The sequence below is a fragment of the Meleagris gallopavo genome, chromosome 6 (genome assembly GCF_905368555.1).
Source record: "Meleagris gallopavo chromosome 6, MGAL_WU_HG_1.1, whole genome shotgun sequence".
Taxonomy (NCBI): Eukaryota; Metazoa; Chordata; class Aves; order Galliformes; family Phasianidae; genus Meleagris; species Meleagris gallopavo.
Genome location: NC_139409.1, coordinates 41,592,072 through 41,612,195, shown reverse-complemented (window position 1 = coordinate 41,612,195; position 20,124 = coordinate 41,592,072). Strand labels below are relative to the sequence as shown.

General features: G+C 36.7%; 1 protein-coding gene across 3 annotated transcripts in view; it reads right to left on the bottom strand.

Moving 5' to 3' along the window:
* Window positions 1-508: 508 nt before the first annotated feature.
* Window positions 509-20,124, bottom strand: part of LOC100539248 (prostatic acid phosphatase-like) — a 21,295-nt gene continuing 1,679 nt past the window's right edge. The window contains exons 2-12 of one of the 3 annotated variants that reach the window (XM_085226463.1): window positions 15,452-15,547; window positions 13,981-14,067; window positions 12,964-13,116; window positions 10,906-11,004; window positions 9,468-9,572; window positions 8,405-8,537; window positions 6,934-7,016; window positions 5,064-5,170; window positions 4,347-4,516; window positions 3,220-3,359; window positions 510-2,085 (exon numbers count right to left, since the gene is read on the bottom strand). In XM_085226463.1, coding sequence (XP_085082589.1) covers window positions 3,241-3,359; window positions 4,347-4,516; window positions 5,064-5,170; window positions 6,934-7,016; window positions 8,405-8,537; window positions 9,468-9,572; window positions 10,906-11,004; window positions 12,964-13,116; window positions 13,981-14,067; window positions 15,452-15,547 — 1,152 coding nt within the window. In that variant the 3' untranslated portion in view covers window positions 510-2,085; window positions 3,220-3,240. Of the gene's footprint in view, window positions 3,360-4,346; window positions 4,517-5,063; window positions 5,171-6,933; window positions 7,017-8,404; window positions 8,538-9,467; window positions 9,573-10,905; window positions 11,005-12,963; window positions 13,117-13,980; window positions 14,068-15,451; window positions 15,548-20,124 lie in introns of all 3 variants that reach the window. The other 2 variants (XM_085226464.1, XM_010712927.4) reach the window with 2 other exon arrangements.

Sequence of the window (20,124 nt, the reverse complement as noted above, 5' to 3'; positions counted from 1 at the left end):
CTGTATCTTACCGTACCTAAGAAAATGCTCTTAATGAGAACAAATAGTAACCTTAGGATCAAGTGTCTCTATGTTACAGGAACAAATGAACACAAATGGCTTGGAGTGAGCTGGCATTACTTAAGCCAAATAGCTATGCTGTACTGTCCCAGTTCCTATAATATTTAGGACTGTGAATAAACAAGTTCCAGAACAAAATCAATTCAGTAGGAGAAGGTTGTTGCTGACAGAGCTGGAAGATGCTGTGTCAGCATTGCTGTCTGCCACACTCTCCAGGAAACCCTGCTGCAGAGCTGCCAGTTGCTACTGTGATTATAGCAGAGGCAGATGATGTCACTGCTAGAGGGCAAATGAAAGAGCTTGATGTCATCAACTTTAGCATTATTTATGCCAAAGCATCACCTTTAAAAATCTATTCTTACAGAAGAAGCAACTGTTAAGCATTCACTTTTGTTTGCAAATTATAGGCATGCTGAAAGCTCCATTGCTTTTCACTCAAATACAATTACAAATGCATTGTTTCTTTAACATACTTTATTTCAGTGCTATAAATTGCTTGGAGACAAGATATTTTCTAATCACAGTCAACAGATTCTGCTGTGCAATTTCTAAAAATAGCTCGAAAAATGACAAAAAGCCATGAGCTTTTTTGCAATCTTTTACTCCACCTGGCTTTGAACAAGGCAAAGGTTCTTTACTAAAAATGAGATTTGAGACCTAGACTACAAACGTAGTTTGTAGTTACATCTGAATCTATCCATTACATTCTGTGTAACTTAAATTCACTGGATTCTTTCTAAAAGTAGATAGGTATTTCCAGGTATGACTTTTTATTAATAAAGCAGGTGTTCCTACAATAAAATTCTGACAGCGTCTGCTGTGACTAGAATTACCTCATCTCTTAAAATCCTTTGAAGCAGCTTATGAGCTTATGCTAGAGTAGCATCGAAAGATGTCTCAGACACTTCACATTTTACTTTTCACCTGGATGTGCTTCTTTTTCTAAGAGTCAATGCCAGAAAAACCTGCTTCGTTCTGCTTTGTGTAAAGTGCAACTGACTGGCTGTGTGATATCTTAAGAACAGTTCTTGCTGCAGTTTATCAATCAGTGATACATCTTCATTTGTCAAGGATCTGACTGCTTCTGGTAAAAAACAAACAAACAAACAAACAAAAACAGCCATACCCAATCTGTCCTTAAGTGAGTGTCAGGAGCTCTGTGGTCATGGTAATAGAGCTCAGCATCTGGTAGTCACTGAGAATATATATTAAGGAGTCAGGATCCATTTTGCAGTTTGTGCTGAGCTCTGCCCTACTGTGAGTCCTCTGCTAAGAAACCAGTTCAGGTTTGTTTTGTAGAGCTTCTCTAACACTTTGATTACAATATAAACACTTATGTTTTTGCACTGAGGATCAGAGCAACTAGTTAAAATCTGAAGCTTGTACATACAAAATATCTGATTTACAGATTTTTTTTTTTTTTAATTGAGTACTTTACCCTGAGTTGTTATACAACAAACGATCTTTACCATGTAGGAATCAAATCCATCACTTAAAATGGAAATGTCAGGGATAGTAGTAAAAGCTTTTTACTGAGTGGGAAATATTTCTTCAAAAGGTGAATACCTCTGCAGGAAAAAACAGTAATGTTTGGAAAGCCCTATATTCCCACAAGTATTTGTAATTTTGCTTGATTTATGCCATTTAATATCCATACATCTAATTACATCCCAATTGAAATATGTCTGTTGATGTAAGACTGAGGGATTCTGTAGATTTGTAGTAGTTGACTCAAGCTTCTGTGCTCCAAATCACAGCACACAGATGTGTGCTAAAGTCAGTTCAGAAACAGTGCATCAACATAGATGTGATTCTATATGTGATTTAAGCAGCTCCATCTCTAGACTTCTGCACCTATGTGGAAGTCATCATCTTGAGCACACAATTGCTTACTGTTTCTGTCAGGCTGAACTTGCTGTTGGCACTTGTCTGTATAAATGTCTTGATTTTTTAAAAGGCTTCTTCATGGTAATGTAATGCACAATATCCTCTGCAGGACTGCAGGATGAAAATCTTGATTCAGCCCTTGAAACATATGGCAATAAGCATTATTTCATACAACAATATCAGTTCAGATAATCGTAATTTATGATACTAGAGAGCAATTATGGTAACAGATTCCCTACCTAGGAGCTTACAGTCTAAACAAATAAAATATATTTCACAGAAGAGATCACTATACGAAAAGCAGAATTGTCTCTTTCTTCCAGTGCATATATTGCTAACCTAAGGGATTTTGAGCAGGAGAAGAAGTTATCGTAAATTAAAATAATAAGAAAAGCAATAGCTGAAGGAAGCGTGGCTGAGAGAACTAAGATTATATCAGTGTCCTGAAGCAGGACAAGATACAGAGCCATCAGAGGTGTAGGGCAAAGCGTCATCCATAAATGGGAGCTCAGCAAAGTAGGAAGGGAACATTGCCACAGCAAATAGATTTCAGTGTATTTACTTATCTGTATTAGCAAATCTGTGGACACTGACAAAGATCTTGTTGCACTAAGCTTCTTGCTTGATGCTTGTTTTTTTGACAGCCCCCCCAGATTTCTACAAATTTCTGTGAGAGCTGTAGTAGCATAACTTCTTTAAAAACAGGCAGCAGGCTTTTATTAGCTGGAGGCCAAGCTGAAAACCCATGCATGGATTTGCATGAATAAATGCAAAAAACAGTATGTCCAAGTGCTAGCATGAATATTTTTCACACGGTAATTGCAGCTTCTGCTCACTGAAAACATTTTCCTGTGCATCATCAAAATAGTTGTTTATAAGAAGTAAGAAAGATTTATAATTTGTGATTTTTGAAAAAAGACTCCTTGAGCAGGATAAGAGAGAAGCAGAGGAATATTCCCACTCCCAAAAAAGCAAAAAAAGAAAAAAAATCATAAGTAATAGTACTCCTTCACCCTCGTGGATAGCTTAATAATGTTTAATAGTGGTGGAAAACCTGAAGGTAGAAACTGAAGTAATTCTTTCTTCCTATCAATTTATATCCTTAATAAGAATTTCCTACAGTGTTTCTCACTGTAGATACTCAGTCTTTTAGGACTGAAACCTCAGCTCTTCAAGTTTGTTGAATATGCTCTGGAGATGTATTTGGCCAGAGCAAACTGATGGATAGAAGGCAGAGCAATTTAAAGAATTGCCTGATGTCTAGCTGCTCACTTCTATTTCTTCACCTCTTTTTTAAATGTCTTGGTAATTGTTTCTGCGCCTGCAGCGTCCATAGTGATAAAGGAGATAGAGTAGAACAAGGTTAAAAATGAACAACAAGCCAACAGCAACATCAAATCCAATATAGATATCTGTAAAGAAAAAAAATAAGAGTGTTAAGGAGAGACATATGTTTATGTTATCTTAGATACAGAGATAACGGTCTAATAAAAAGTATGTATAATGGAAATATTTTCATAGTTGAACTTTCATATTTGTATCAAGGTCCGTGGTCTGTATTACATTTAATTTAAGTTTGAAAACATACACTTTAATCCTGAAAGCACACACACAGTTTCCTGTAAATGGCCGGATCTTATTTCTAGGCTTTCACAGGGCAGGAGTGACAGACATCTTGTATGTAGTTAATGCAAACCAAGAGTTTCATCAGGGATCAGCAAAACACTGAATATATTCAGGAAGGGAGAAATATACTATGACTAATGGAAAGTGGCAGTTTGTGCCTTGCCCTCCTGAAATTAACATTCAGGAAGGAAGAAGGGAATTTGGCAAAGGTTATCAGCTGTCAGCTGCTGGTAGTTCAAGAAAAACAGTTGCTCTGACTGCATAAATCAACTGCACTGGATGCATACAGTGAAGGCTAAGGTATTATAGTACATGTGCCAGAGATTCAGATGCATAAATCTTACTCTGCATGTGCAAGCCATTTATGTTTTGTATCTGCAGAAGCTCTCATGAATCCAGCATACACAGGACTCCTTGCATAGCACCTATATGAATTCTATTTCTGTTGTATACTTGCAGCGATGGGAGCTCCCCTTTGGGCCATGTCCTTAGGTAGCTCCATATGTGAATGTGCATAATCATAAAAATAAAAATAATCACAAAAAATCATAATAATAATAATAATAATAGCACTGCCTTCACGCTGTCAAACAACTCTATCTTTTACATCCTTGCAGAAATATAATTTAATCTGCTTTCTTCATCCACAGTAAAGCTGGTCCACATCTGTTAAAGGGAGATCAACCTATCACGTGAAAGATACAAATTTTGTGGCCATTGATACAATTTCTGCTTCCATGTCTTACGCAGAAAATACAGTGCTGTTACATTACCTTTCATTCTGTCTTTATTCCCACATTCTCTTGACCAATTTTCGGTAATTATAGGAGAAACTAATTCAGCGAACTTCTCAAGTGGGCAGGAAGAGGTGCATCCTGGCAGAGTGAGTAAGTAAGGATCCACTGAAGAGTCATTCCGATAATGCATTTCAATGCTGTACCGCCTGATTAATGAAATTGAGAACATTTTTAAAAGATTGTTCTTAAATAAAAGATTTCCAACAGGCAGAATGTTGCAAACAGGTTCTAGTATCCTCCTCTAGAACCCATTCTTGAAGAACGGAGGTTTTCTAAGAGACATATGAAAGACAGTTTGCCAAAGACAGTTACCACACAGATCACCAGTCAGAGCAAAAGGTTCTTCTGAAGCCTTTTGTCTCTTCTAAACCCTCTGGTTTACTTGGGATTTGTGAGATACCTGAGAGATGTTGCTACCATTTGAACAGTTAAGTTTGATTTACCACTTACTTCCAGTTGATAAGGACTGTTTTCTTCTTCTTCTGGTGTCTCAAAGCACACAGATATATGCATATCCAACAAATGTGATTTTTCCTGATATAATATATCTTTGTGCCTGTATTGGCTACTCAGTGAAATACCAGTTTAAAGCAAATTTGTATCCCCTCAGAGTATTTGAGAGAAAATGATTTGCAGGAAAAGGGAACCAACTTTAAATACTCCTTATTCTTACATAGATAAGAGGATACTTGCCCACTGTTATCTTGGTAGAGCTCAAAAAACTGGCAAGCAGCATATGGTGGCAATTTTCCATTGAAAATATTGAGAGCAATCTGGATGGCCCCAATTGTGGTGTCATGCTATTGGGGAAAAAAAACAAAACAAAACCATTACTGAAATTCAGTAAAATGAACTACCATTTATAGAGAATAATGAGAAGAGACTATAGAGGGGGTAGAAATCCAGATAAAATAAAGCCTGTGTAAATTTGACTGTAAGAATGTATTCATTATCAGGCAAAATGTTTACGGATTACTTCAGACAGCAGTGGCCATTTCCAAAGAGGTACTGCAGTATGAATATGACATCTTTGGCAATACTTTTTTAAGAAGAAATAATGAGGGAAAGCATGATCTGGTCTGAGAAATAAATCTTTTTTTTCCAGGCGTTTTGCTATCCTTTCCCTCAGGAATGAATTTTGGTTCCAAGAATAGATTAAGGCTGTACAAGGCAGTATACTTTACAGTATTTCAAGTTAAAATCCAAGTCCTTTGAAAGATATTGTACCAAATATTTGCACACAAAAATTGTTTCTCCTCACCTCCATATACACTCTTTTTAAACTTCTGTTTCTTCTGTTTTGACTTACACAATAAAATCTCAGTTTGGCTTCCATTTTTGACAATCAGTTAACCTCAATCATCCACCTGCAATCTCTTCCTCTCCCCGTTACCTCTTCTCTGTATTGTAGTCCCTCTTCTCTGTATTATAGTCTAACTTCTGCATTTTAATTATTATGCAAGATCTTGAACTTCCTAGAGCAATCAGTCTCAAAAATAAGGGTGTATATGGTCCTAAGGCTTTAAAGCAGCAGTGAAAATTCTGGATGCATATTGTACTTCCTTCTCAAAAAGAATATAGTAAATCTAGAAAATACACAGAAAAGGCAACCAGAAAAAAGTTACAGTGTTGTACAACTCCTAAATAAGGAAAGATTAAAGCAGTTAGGGAAAGGAAAAATGGAAGAAACGAGACAGAAAATAGTACATTCGTAGGTGAACCAGAAAAAGTGAATAAAGAATGTCTGTTCTCTTTTAGCCACAATAGAAATGCTAGGAGGGAATTAAATCAATATTAAGTTTTGAAAAATAAATAAATAAATATGGAAATACTTTTTTTTTCTCTTAACACACAAGTTTAGAAGTCATTGCCACAGGGTGTTACAGATGCCAAAAGTTAAATGAATTTTAAAAGCAATTAGATAAATTGATGGAAAAATGTCTGTTGAGAGTTATTAAAAGCACAGACAAAGATTCTGACTCAGGAAGTCCATAAATGACAGTTTGTTGAGAGATTGCATCAGGGAAAGCATCACCCCATGCTGGTATTATTCTCACATTCTTCCCTGCTGCTGCCCACTGACAGAGACAGGACAACGTATGAGCTAAGTGGACCTTGATCTGACCCAAATGGCCCTTTTTGTCCTCTAAAACAACATGAACTGGAATTTTAAAAAAGTAAGAAGAAAGAATATTCAGTGTACTGTTCTTTTCTAAGAAGAGGAAGTGTTTAGAAGGAAAGCTGGAGTTCTGCTGTGTATCAACATCTCTGGATAAGGAGCACTTAAGGCAAGGTGCAACTTACATAAACTGCACAAAAAATTGCAGGATAAAAGGATATAATACACAGATATCTTTACCATGTACAGTTTGATTGAAACAGGTGTGAGCGTTGTCCTGCTATATTCTGATACTGCCCTGGGTTCAGCTTATTAGCTGAATTGGATTGTATAACTGAACTGTATATATTTACTCATTTAATTTACATGAAGACTGATTATTCTCTTTCAGAGCTTTTTACTAGTGAAATCATAGAAATTTTTATAAAAAGTGAGGATACTTACTGCAGAGTAGACCTCCATTTTTCTTTCTTTTGAAGAATTGGTAGCTTGCTTAATACTATTTAAAATAATATTCACAAGGACACCTTAAAAAAATGGAGGGGAAAGGAAGAGGAAAATGAAGATATAACATTTGCATACAAACAAAAAAAGTAAAGGGTTCTGAGTGTCAAACAGAACACATCTACTCAGATCTCATACTCATTTTTTAGCTCATCCCAAGTTCACAACTAGTGAGAAAACAGAGCAAAGGAAGGTTAAGTATATCATTCATCATCCAGGCCAACTGAAGTGATTGAATTTACAGAAATCAGCTAGAATGATCCTTAGATTTATGGCCAATGACACTTCCAGTTTTGTTCTGCTGAGATCTCCATTGTTTTTTATCTCTTCTGAGTGTTGCAATAATGACAGCTGCATTTGCCACTTCCTCTCTAGATGCTGAAGAAATATTTTTAACTATTTACTTCCACAAGTCACTCAGTACTAATTCTTGATTTTATTAAAGATCTTTTGTACTTCTTGCCCAAACCAGAGACACTCCAAAGCCAATAGAACAAGAGTAGCTGAAATTCCTTGCAGCACAAGTTATACCATCCTAAGGGAAAAGGACAAAAAAGAACACAAAAAAGAAGTTCTGACCTCATGTTATGCTCAGCTGCCAGCTAGCGAACTTCATATCTGAGCTTGTAATTTTTTAATGGCCTGACCCAGTGATGTGTATGCCTAGATAATGAGGTTGCTAATTTTTAACAAGGTCTAGACTGTAGGGTAGGTGCATTGCAAAGCATAGCCCCAAACAGTCCAGACTGTGGATACTCAAGCTCACTTGTCCAGTTTTCCTGCTCACGGATACCTGTGAATCACACACTGAATGCCTGTGTCTTATGCTGCTGTATAGTCAGAATGTGCGTAGCTTGTGCACCCCAAATCTGGAGCAAAGCAGTAGTGTTTGTTCTTGCAGTAGAGACATAACTTGAATCTCTCATCTTCCACTCTGATAAGAGTGTTTTGAAGCAACTTTACATCAGGTTCTGAGAGAGCTATCAGTGTGCTGCTAAGGTTCTGGCACAATATAAAAACACTGCATCAAAGGAAAAAAAAAAGATCAAGAAACATCTAAAATAAATATTGGGGAAAAGGAACTTACACTTAATCTAAACAAATATCAGAGAAGTAAAGATTATACCAATGAGGTCTTAAATTTTTTTCCTTGTTTCTTTTTCCTCAAAATTTTAATTTCCTAAAATCTATAGGATAACCAAAGACATTCATGTTTATACCTTTTTTTTAATGCCTAATCCATGCAAATTCCCATATTCAGCATATGCTATCACATTTAACGTGGCATCCAATGTCCACAGTTACAAACCAATGTTGTGATTAATAATTTTTCATAAATAAGGTGACAGGATGTTTTATGTTATTACAGCCATTGTCTCATTCTTTCTGGGAGTGAAGCATTTTTATTTACCTCCTTGTAGTCGTGATTTCTCTTCTGTTTTATAAACTCCAAATAGTGATAATAAGGCCAATTCTGCCAGTTTTTCCATCTTGCCCACCGCATCTTTGGTGGCCCATACAGGTAGAGAAAAATTGTGAATACTCTAGTGAGAAAGGAAAGCAATGTTTTTTTATTACATTCCCATCTTTCTATTGCCCAGCCTCATTTGGACTCTCTGAGGCTGTCCTGCAAATCTTCGTCCATTATGGTTTTTCTCATCAGCGGTCCATGAAATACCCTCTGTAGAAATAGGGATCAACCTGAAGTGGATGAACAGGAAGAGGGCAATCATCTGTGTTGAGGTAATCTCTTGTGAGGCACCATGTATTATTACTGTAGCAGTACTACTTTTTTATTCCGTTAGTGTGAAAATTGCAAGCACATGTCTTACCCTCTTCCTGTCCCCTAATAGTGGCCCTTCAGGGTATAATCTGGCTCCAAATTGTCCCGCCTTTTCCATACAGTGCTTCTATCACATCACTGGTCACTTACAGACAAGTGTCACTCTATTGTCATGTAACAGTGATTGTGTCTTACAATACAGAATTGTCCCATGCTTTGTATCAGTCTGACTCTGTTCACTGCAGCAATCAGTTTTCTATCTTACAGAATACATTTTTACTTCTTATTTTCAATATGCATGCATTTTGATATTTGCCTTTCAATAGATTAAAAAAAAAAAAAAATCATTTTCCTGGTAAAAATCAATATGACCCAGCCAGCATGCTCAAAGAAAATATACAGCAACATATTTGAAAAGGGGAAAAAAAAAAAAAAAAAAGTAATAAAGATTTTGGTACCAGTTCCTTATGGTAAAACATCAAATGAAGACAACAGTTTTGAAAGCTATAAGCCATGCTCTTGGAGTATCTTTTACCATTGCACTAAATGAGGATTTAGGTTCAAAGTTAAAAAAAATAAGCAAATTCAAGATAGAGGGTAATTCTTTTCTAAGGAACCACATTTACATTGTTTAACTGAAACATATCTTGGAGTTATTTTCTTCCTATAACACTTAATGCATTGTTATTACCTCACAGTACAGTGTATCATATGTATTCCAGAGCTGGAAATTGTCCAGTATTTTAAGATGATTTAGTTCAAGTCCTGTGTTAACTGCCATTGTTTGTAAAAAATCCTGGGGGGAAAAAAAAGTGAGTACACCACAAATACTCAGTACATACAGAACAGCATGCATACAGGTTCACTAGCATCCAACCTGACAACATGCAAATGTTTAATGTACTGTTACACACTTAAAATCCTTATAAAGGAATATTCTGGTTGAAGTTTTCATTTTTTAACAATTTTGAGATGCTGATTTCTATTTCAGACACTGGTTTTTGCTCAACTTTACTATGGATGTCTGGTATTCTTGCTGCTATCTTCTTCTCTTCTTCTGACTGCTCCAGGAGGCTACCTGCATCTCCTCCAGCCTTCAGAAGAAAAGAAGAAGGTGGCACTTAAGACAAAGGAAGATGAGAAATAAAGGATGAAGGAAAAATGGAAAATTAAAAAACAACAACAAAACAAAAAACAGAGGCAAATACTCGGGATGAGGTAAAAAGAAGCAGAGGAGGAAACTAGACTTTCCTTCACCTATTGAAAGAAGGCTGAGGGTCTAAGTAATAGGTCCACAGAAGTTCCCAAAAGGATTCTTACTGTTTGTGATACCACAAAAGAATAAAGGGAGTGGATAATATTCCTTATTTCTACATTGCCTGTTTCATGCTGGTAGATGAGAGAGGACTGCAATTTAGTTTTAATTCACCTCTCTGGCAGGTGAATGAGTCTGCCTAGAGAAGCTGAGCTAGCAGAAATTTAGGTGTAAGTAAATAAAAATAGAAAAAGTTGGGTTTAGCCCAACAAGCATAAGCAAGAAGCCTGAGTGACTTAGAGAGAATGTCAGGGTAAGGGAAACAAGAGACTCCTTCATTTGTGCAGTAGTCCTATTACAGAGTGCACCAGTACAGCTGTGACACCAATGACCACAATCCAGAGCATTTTCTGTCCACATAGTTGCATGAGACAGATATATTATCTGTACATCCACAGTCGTCTGCAGCACTGGAATGGGAAATTCAGGATCACTGACTGTGAAGTTTTGTGTTTGGTTAAAAATGTAAGTCCAATGCAACTCTGAAAGAAATTTACACAACTCAGAGTGTTTGCCTGATTGGGCTTGCTTTAGTGCTCTGTTATCATAGAATGATTTGGTCTGAAAGGGACCTTAAAGACCTCGCAGTTCCACTCCCCATGGGCAGACACCTCTCACTAGACCAGGCTGCCCAAAGCCCCATCCAACTCGGTCTTGAACTCTTCCAGGGATAGTGTAACTGTAGCTTCTCTGGGCAGCCTGTTCCAGTGCCTCATCATCCTCATAGCAAAGAATGTCTTCCTAATGTCTAATCTAACTTTTCTGTTTTAAAGTCCTTTTTCTTATTTTTCATTTCCTCTTCATTTAGTCTTACCATGTATGGTTGTATTCTACTTTGAAATTCACTAGATGTTTGGGTTTCATTCTGAAGTTCATCAAAACGTGGACAGTCACGCAGAGGAAAATGCAGCTTCTGAAACAAAAGAATCAAAACTTAAAATAGTTTCAGAACTAATGAACACATCTCTAGTTTCTCTGTTGCTGAGATTTCTGATGTAATATTTGTGATATAAGTTCATGGCCCTGCTACAGCGACTCCGTAACGGTTTAGATGATACCTAATGAGGTCTGTCAGCAAAAAATTACAGTGAGAAGAAATAAACTTGTGCTGATTCAGCAATTTATGTCACATCAGAAGCATTTTTCACCCAGCAGTGATATTATCCTGCAACAATAGAAACTGTGTAATGGAACTTATTTAACATACAGTGGAAAAACTCTCTGTATAGGGGCTTTTAGTAAAAGCCATTAAATTTGAATATCTATAGCCTATGTAGGACTGAAAGAGGAAGAAGATCTGCTCTGCCATTCAATGAACAATAGCAGACTGTACATAGAGGGCTTCTCTTTTCGTTTGATAAATATGAGACTTTGCAGCAGCCACCAACTGACAGTAGCACACTTTCAGTTGGACACATTTCCATGGGGGCATTTTCTCTGTAATAGCAGCACACTTGAGGTTGAAGGCTCAAAGCTGCAAAAAAAAGCTGGGGAATGTTGTTTAATTACACAATAACAAATCTTTCTCTTTCTGTATGGCTTAATTATGCCCCTCTAGGTCTTATTAATTAAGCCACTCCTTTTGGCCTCATAAAACAGTGCTCAGTGCTGCTGCCTGTCAGGTCTTGGGAGATCTCAGTGGCTGAAAAATGAACTGTGATTAGGTTGTTGCTTTTTTTCTTCAGGATTGTATTTGGCCTCAATTTCCCATTTTGTGTTGCTTGGGGCTTGAAAAGCCTGCCAAACATCTGTCTGGCTTGGCAAGGCAACAGCGGGGGTTTTTTTTTGTTTTTTTTTTTTTGTTTGTTTTTTTCAGGTGGTTTGCATAGTCAGCAAGAATTTTGAATTGACTCAGAGAGGTTTCATCACACGCAGTGAAATATCAATACCCATTTCTGAAGCAGCTTCAGAAGTGAGGAGGTACCAGACCATCCTATAGATGAGCTTGCATTCTCCAAACAGGTCATGGCACTGCACTGTGATACTCCTAGACACCCCTAAGGACTATGCGATTTTATATACATAAGGCTCTGGCCATTCTGATGCTTTTACATGTCCTGTGGTGTGAGAACTGCCCCTAGTATTCCTCATTTAAATAAAAGTGACAATATTCTTTTTTGTTTAGGAATACAGGCAAATTTCAAGCTGAACTGCATTGTGCCCAATCAATTTTGTGGAAACCCCTTCTCCTTGTAGCTGCTTTCGAGCACAACAACTTTTTTTTTCTTATCACAGGTGCCAGTGATACTAAAAGCTAAACCTGAGTCAGCAGGAAGATCTGTTTACAGCAAAACTTCTACAAGACCAATCATTCAGGTGGGACTGCTCTTATTACAAACTGTAAGGGAAATGCTAGTTTCATTAAGTGTTTGTACAGCATAAAAGGACCCTTGTCTGTAATTATAGTGCCTAAGTGCTACTAGAACAGGAAAGTAATAATTGAGAGGTCATTACAGTGGCTGATGTAAATCCCATTCCTGAAATATACTAAGAATCAACTTGCTAATGAGGGGAACTTCATCTAGCTGAATGATATTCAGAAAAGCACTTCCTCTCTATGTTGTTTTTGGGCAGCTTCCTTGTAATACTGTCCAAAAATGTCCTTTTTAGGAGAAATGTTGGAGCTTGAAGAAAATCTGTGTGGTTGACAAATCAGGTATTCTGCAACTGCAGAGTGAGGATTTTCATGCAGCTATTACACTTGAGTTATGATATGTGTATCAGCCAGTTGCTATGGTTGATGTTTTCTATTAGATCGAACTCAAAGAGAATATAAAATGTTTGTTATAGTCTTCTTTAAACAAACAAACAAACAAACAAAATAAACCCTTCTGAGAAATCATAAGGCATTATAGGAAGCATCAAGACTCACCCGATCTGTTGATTTTGTTACAACATGAACAGGGATTGGTTGCCAGAGGAGCTCTGGGTTCCAAATTTGACTGCTTGTTGGTGGAAAGAGGCCAGAAAGGTATGACTGGGCACTCATAATGGTACGGTCAAAATCTGTACTTTGGACATAGAACTGAGAATGAAATGGCAAAGAGTTAGTAAATAAATGGCAACAATACAAACAAACAAACAAAAAACAGCAACAACAACAACAACAAGAGGAAACAACTCATCAATCCTGGCTTCATGTTTTCACTTCTGTTTTTGCATAGAATCAGAGCAGTGAAACCATAACACAACTTTCTAAGGCTCTAGTACATTTGCATAAATGAAATTGCCAGTGCATCTTTCACTTTGGAATCTAACCTTCCAACTGAACTAAAAAGAACAAGAAAATATGTTTTAAAAGTATGAAGCTTTCCATTTTCTGATGTTCAGGGTTACACTGATGCGATCCATCTGCTGTATCTCAAGGATGAAGGTACTTTTAATCATAATGGGTAATAAAACTTCTCTTGGAGGCATGGCAAAGCTATAGTCTTTTATACTTTCTCATCATTGCATCCCTCAGACACTGACCAAAACAGTAGTGCTGTTTCCCCTCAATGTGTCTGTGCTATGTGACAAGCACATTCTAACAACTGGGAGACTTCTTGTTCACAGGATGACGCATGTGAACATGGCTCACCACATTACTAGATATATATTCATCTTTAAGCAGAGTAGAAAAATATTAGGTCACTATGGATAAATATCCAATTTATAAGATGGAGCGGAGCTGTTCAAGCCTGGAAAACTGGACCAAATTAAATGTAGAAGCCTAAAGTTAAAGTCTTGACTCCATGTTTTTACCTTGACATAAAGTCTGACTTTCAAAGGAATTCTTCTATTACCTGGATTTTGCATTAATGAAAGAAATATGATGATGTCCTTTTTATACAAATTCCAACATTCTGCTATGTCAGATAATTGTCCTACAGACAGTTCTGCTTTATACCTCTTTCCGGTTGTATGTGCTGTTCAAAAAGTTTGAATATCTTTTCCTCGTGTACTGTCCAAGTTCAAAGAGCTGCTGCATTCCAGTCTGTGAGGCAAGCATACAGATGACAATTAGCTTAATGTGACTGGAGAACGTTAAATACGTTTCTTTTCTATTTTCTTTTTTGTCTTCAGCAATTTCTTTCTACATTATTGTTAACAACTTGTATAACATACTGTATATTTTGTGGGTGATAAAGAATTTTTAACTGAAATACTTATTCATATCTATGAAAAAAAATATACAGTCTGAGATTTTAAGACTCCAGCATTATTGCAGAACAGGCAATGAACCTGATTCTATACAAAGTACTGTTTCCACAGTGCTGTAGCTCTGTAAATGCTCCTGGAGATATTAATAATCAACGCTGTAAAGAATATGTCTGGTAATGACATCTGAAAAAGGAAGATCGATAAACTTGTATTCATTATTGTCATTGTTATGCTATTTGATCAACCTGATTACTTTGTGGTTTTCATTATGTGTCTTTAATAATTGTATTCCCTTCTTTGGTTTGGTACAATTGCAGTTGTCTTCCACTGCACACTCTCTTTTCTATTATTCATTTCAAATGCTCTGAGCAGAAATTTAACTTTTAGCTGTCAGAGAAGTACATTCTTATTATTGTTGATAAAGAGATAATAAAATAGAAAAAGAGCTCCCCCTAAAATCTATGCCAAAGTAGCAACTTTTTTTTTCATTTCTTATTATATTATAAGCTACTTGAAGGGAGATCATAACGTGTTCTCTGACTGCCTGAATTTTATCGATCTTTCAAGCCTCCCTTCAAATAATAAATGCTGAATTGTCTCTGATTCATGCTTCTGCATCATGATGACGTATCGCTACAGAATGCATCGGCCTCTCTTTGCTCCAGATTTGCATATGCCAAATACAGTTAAAGAGCTAAGGCTTGATGTTAAGTAGTTTCAGCATATCCTACTGAAGCTCTGGGCTGAAAGCAGTCTCATTAGAAGACACGCTGTCCCCAGAAGCAGCTTTTTCCTAGAAGACTGCCTTTTTTTTGTGGGTAAGTGGGTGTTAGTAAAATTATGAAATATGGATTAATCACTTGACTTGCACATATAATTAATTTATCCTAATATAGATCCCAGTTTTTAACGGTCATTAGAACTTCAGTAATGGTTGATCATGGATAATCTTTAAGCTTGTCGTTTGTTTGAAGGCAGACAAATTCTCAGGAAGCGAGAAGGTTTGTAAGAAGTTATTTATGTAGCTATGATGAATAAGACTTCAGTTTAACAGAAGCTGGATGAATAATATTCCACAAAAATTTACGAATTATTGAGGATTGCTAATAGCAACTATCCGTATTTGGGATTTGCTGATGTTTGCAGAGTACATATCAAAATCTGGCCACTTTCTATTTTTGTAGCATAGATAACTGCTACTAATAAAATTAACATACCTTGGTAAGTTGTCCAAATCCTTGGGGCCATTCACTTTCTTTGTGTAAATCAGTTGGAAAGTTTACAACAGGTGATCGGTCACCATGTCGGAAAACCTAATAAAATTCATGTTAACAAAGCAAATTAATTACTGCTAGCATTCCATTCTTCCCTGGCTAGAGGACAATCACACAATTTTACTTCCAGTGCCATTTTTCAAATACAAATATTAGAAAGTAAGCAGCAACCTAGTCAAATAGGATTAGAGTACGTTCTTTACACAGAAAAATAGATACTTTATATAGGAGTTCAGGGGTCATGATCCTGATTATTCTTTCATTTAAACTCAGGAATCTAATGAGCCAAAATGCCAATGCCCAGATTACATTCATAGCTAGGCACTTTTATACAAGAAGCTTGGTTGAATTTTGTACACTTGACCACTCCAGATTTAAAAACAGTTCCTGGAGTGCTTATATGAGGATTTAACTATTTTGACACTGCACTTGAAATTTTATAGACTACTTTTTTTCATAGTGGTACCTTCCAGGCACACTGTCTTGTGTTTAATTTCATGCTCATGCCACAATGTAAAGAAGTAAAAGTTTACCAATTACACTTTTAGCTTACTTAATATTTATTGCTATTTTTACACGTATTTATGAGAATATTTAAGGAAGTATGTAGGAATTTTTCTGTTAACTTCAGTGACATCAAAGAGTTTGGTTAGCTGGACATTCAAGCATGGTGAATGTTAGTTTGATATTTACAGTCATATGATTTGTACATCAAGAAACTTTAAGTGAGTCTTTTAGTATCTTTCTTCCACCATACAAAGAAAGTACCAACTCCCGATTAAATAGTTCTGAAAATGTCTGTTTTCCTCTCCCTAAATATGCCATGTACAGACTTAAAAAATGAGCTCCACAAAAATTTCATCTGGAAGAAAACACTGGAATACAAATTCATAGGGTTCCAAACGGTCTTCCACGAATCTGGTCCAAACTTGAAACAGTTACCTTTACTTGTATCTATGTTCAAATAACCAAATTAATTCCTGATTTTGAAGGAAAAAGAAAAAAAGTCAATGTGGAAGTGTGGTATATTTGTTCATAAATTGTCGTTTGTTCCATAATAACACACTGATATAGTGATATATAACTTGATTAGAATTAGTACTCCCCATTGCCTAAGTCACATCATTCTTCCCAGATATCAGTGAGATAAGTTTGTTTGCCACTCCCACATTTGCTAGTTGAACTTCACTGAAAATGTGATCAACCTGAAATAAATATTGTTCATTAAATCAAAAGTCATTTTTTTACTAGCATCAACGAAATATTTGATTCATAATGAATTGCTGAGTTTCAAAAAAAAAGGTAATTCTGAGTTCAAGTATAGCAAAATAGTTCATAAAATATTATTAAATATTTTATTTTTATCTATGTATGCAATTTTTAATTCTGTACATGCTTTTTTTTTACTAGTCTGGAATTTCAGTTCATTTTCTGTAATCATTTCTCACTGAACCTGTAGAAAACAGCAGAACAGGCAAAGAGGTACAATGTCTGGAGCTTGATTCAGTTGGAGACATGAGAAATGAGTGAGGGGACTTTTGTGACAGTGCTTATTTCTTTAGTGTTTTGACATGCTGACATACTACATTGCCATGTAGGATTAATTAGCTCTTCTGAACAACCTGATGTCTCTGTTAAGAATGAAGGTTAAATTCCCAATTAAAATGTAGCTGTGTACTTTCTTGTTAAATTACCCAACTTCACAGAAAATCATTTTTATGAGTAATTGACAGTTATTCAAACTGACATGATTAGATTACTATTTTTAGGTAATATATAGTAACAAATCAAAACCTGGCCAAGAAGTGAGCCTTTTTCATTAGTTTAAAAATGTTAGATTTGAAATACTACTTTATGATGCTTTACACTTCATATGCAACAAAACTGCTGTGTATATTTCATTGTCACAACAGTCAACCCCTGAAAACATTCAATGCGAGAACAAAGTAGCACCTGATCAGAGGTGAGAAGGCAAAAACAAAGATCCAAATATATGATATAAGGAGACCTGGGTGTCCTGGTGGGCAACAAGTTGGCCATGAGCCAGCAGTGTGCCCTGGTGGCCAAGAAGGCCAATGATATCCTGAGGTGCATTAAAAGAGCATGGCCAGCAGGTCGAGGGAGGTGATCCTCCCCCTCTATTCTGCCCTGGTGAGGCCACATTTAGACTACTGTGTCCAGTTCTGGGCTCCCCAGTTCAAAAAAGACTCCTAAAAAACGCTCAGTGGAGGGCCATATAGATAATAAAGGTCATGCAGCATCTCCCATAAAAGGGAAGACTGAGTAACCTGGCTCTGTTCAGCCTGGACAACAGAATCGAGGGGGGATCTGATAAACGTTTATAAATTTTTATAAAAAGGCAAATGGATGAGGCCAGGCTCTTGGTGGTGTGTAGTGATAGGACAAGGAGCAATGGCCTAAAACTTGAACTCAGAAATTTCTGCACTAACAAGCAGAAGATCTTCTTTTACTTCTTTGCCCTCTTTAAGAGTGGCAGAGCACCGGAATAGGCTGCCAGAAAAGTTGTGGAGTCTGCTTCTATGGAGATAATCCCATCTGGACACACAGCTGTGCAACCTATTGTAGGGAACCTGCTTCAGCAGGGGGTTGGACTCCATGATCTCTTAAGGACCCTTCCAAGCCTTCCAATCCCAGCGACTGTGATTATGTGATTTTGTGAGTATATGAGCATATGTGGGAGCTGGCAATCTAAAGAAAAAGATTTTTTTTTTCTCTTTTTAACATTAAGGAATGGAAAGAGTGGGAATTGTTCTCTTTAAAAAGCAGCATGGTTTCTATAAGTTTACTCAAAAGAGGAAAAAGTTCATTTCCTTGTTTGCATTTTCGCACCAGCATTGTATGGTTACATGTAAATATGATATTAACACTAAGCTGGAAGTAAAAAGAAAGAAACAAGAACTACTGCTAAGACCAGAATCCTGTTTTTAGGAATTGAAAGACTAAACTTCTCAGACAGCTGATTTTTGTTTGTGTTCAAACCTTTTTCTTCCTTGCTGCTTCTGAAAATGACCTTGCTTCTGTTATGATTGAAAATGAAAAAATGACCTCATCAGCTACTCAACCTAAAAGGCCAACTCATTCAGTAATGTTCAGCTATGTGTCAGGAAACCTTTTTTTTTTTTTAACTTGGGCATTTTGCCTTCTTTGTTAGACTACTTGATGCTGTTAAGAAAACAATATCCCTACAAAGCTTGCTCTGATCATCAATATGTATTTCTCAACACTCTGCATTTGGAACTGATCATTCCAATTACTTTAAAAATATTCGTGTGCTGCAGAATTTGTTACTCTGGGATTACAGATTGCCTTCCTGACCTGTCAGAGGACTTGCAACAAGGCAGGATTAGAGAAAACGAAGAAGGAGGCATCATAAAAGGAGAAAAGACAAACAAGAAGGAAAAGAACACAAGGAGAATACACATGAAAAGTGGAAAGCACACCTCCTGTGTGTGTTCACTTTAGCTTCTCAATATGTCACTTTATATGACCTCAGACAGTTCTCAAAAGCATCAGATGCAGAGTTACCAATTTCCTCTCCTTCAGCACCAGTGCAGCTTGAAGCTGATTTGATGTTTGGGTTCTCCCATTCTTTATTACAGTCAGATGAAAGATCGTGTTGAAGAAAAACAAGGGTAGGTGAGGGGTAAGCTGAGAATATGGCATGTATATGTGTATAAAACATCTTCCTTCAAAAATGTCATTAATTGCAGTCCACAATGTGGCACAATAGCAAGCCTCACATGGACATTTTTATTGACAGACTCAAACAAGATTTCTTATATTGCAGCTAGCAATAAGAAGGAAAAGAACAGGAGATCTGTGGAACCAGTCATACTGCCAGTCCATCACAGATGCAGAAATAGTGAGCATGTTCAGTCAAGATTTCAAATGGCTTGTGTTGATTAGATAGATAACATCCTTAGTCAGCACATCCTGTTCCGAAGAAAGGCATGATGAAATCACATTACCTCCAGAACCACACCTCTTTGTGTAAATGATAGCTGACATGAGTGCCTGTCTGGAAGCAGAAGTTACAGATCAGAACTTCTTTACAGAGAGACAATAATAGATCAGTATTGCATTTCTACTTGGATGCCTGATGGTCTTAGATAGTTACTATTTCCTTCTCTTACGTCCGAGTTAGTGTCTAAGAATTATGGTTAGTGTTAATATCTACATGTGAGGAGGAAATCTGAAACAGCATTTTGACAAATTGGCTGGTATTACAGCTTTTCACCACAAAGCACTTGAGGCTAATAATTAAAACACACAAAATCAGCACAAAGATGGAAGATAACGAGGAGAGAGCAATTCAGCACAAATCTGGAAGTGAGCAAAAGTGAATTTGTTTGGTTCCACCCTCCCTAGCAGATGTGTTCATTATGACACTTTTTCACAATGCAATAATACTCTCAGGTGACTACATAGCAACTTAGAGAGAATACAGCTGGAAAACAGCCACTGAATTAACTCAGAAAGGTGTAGACTTACATCGACTGTAGCCTGACTGTCATTTTCTCCCATTATGTCAATGAAATGTTCTGGGGCCAATTTCTATTAATTTCCCTTTCTGTTTCTGCTAGTAATTCTGATCA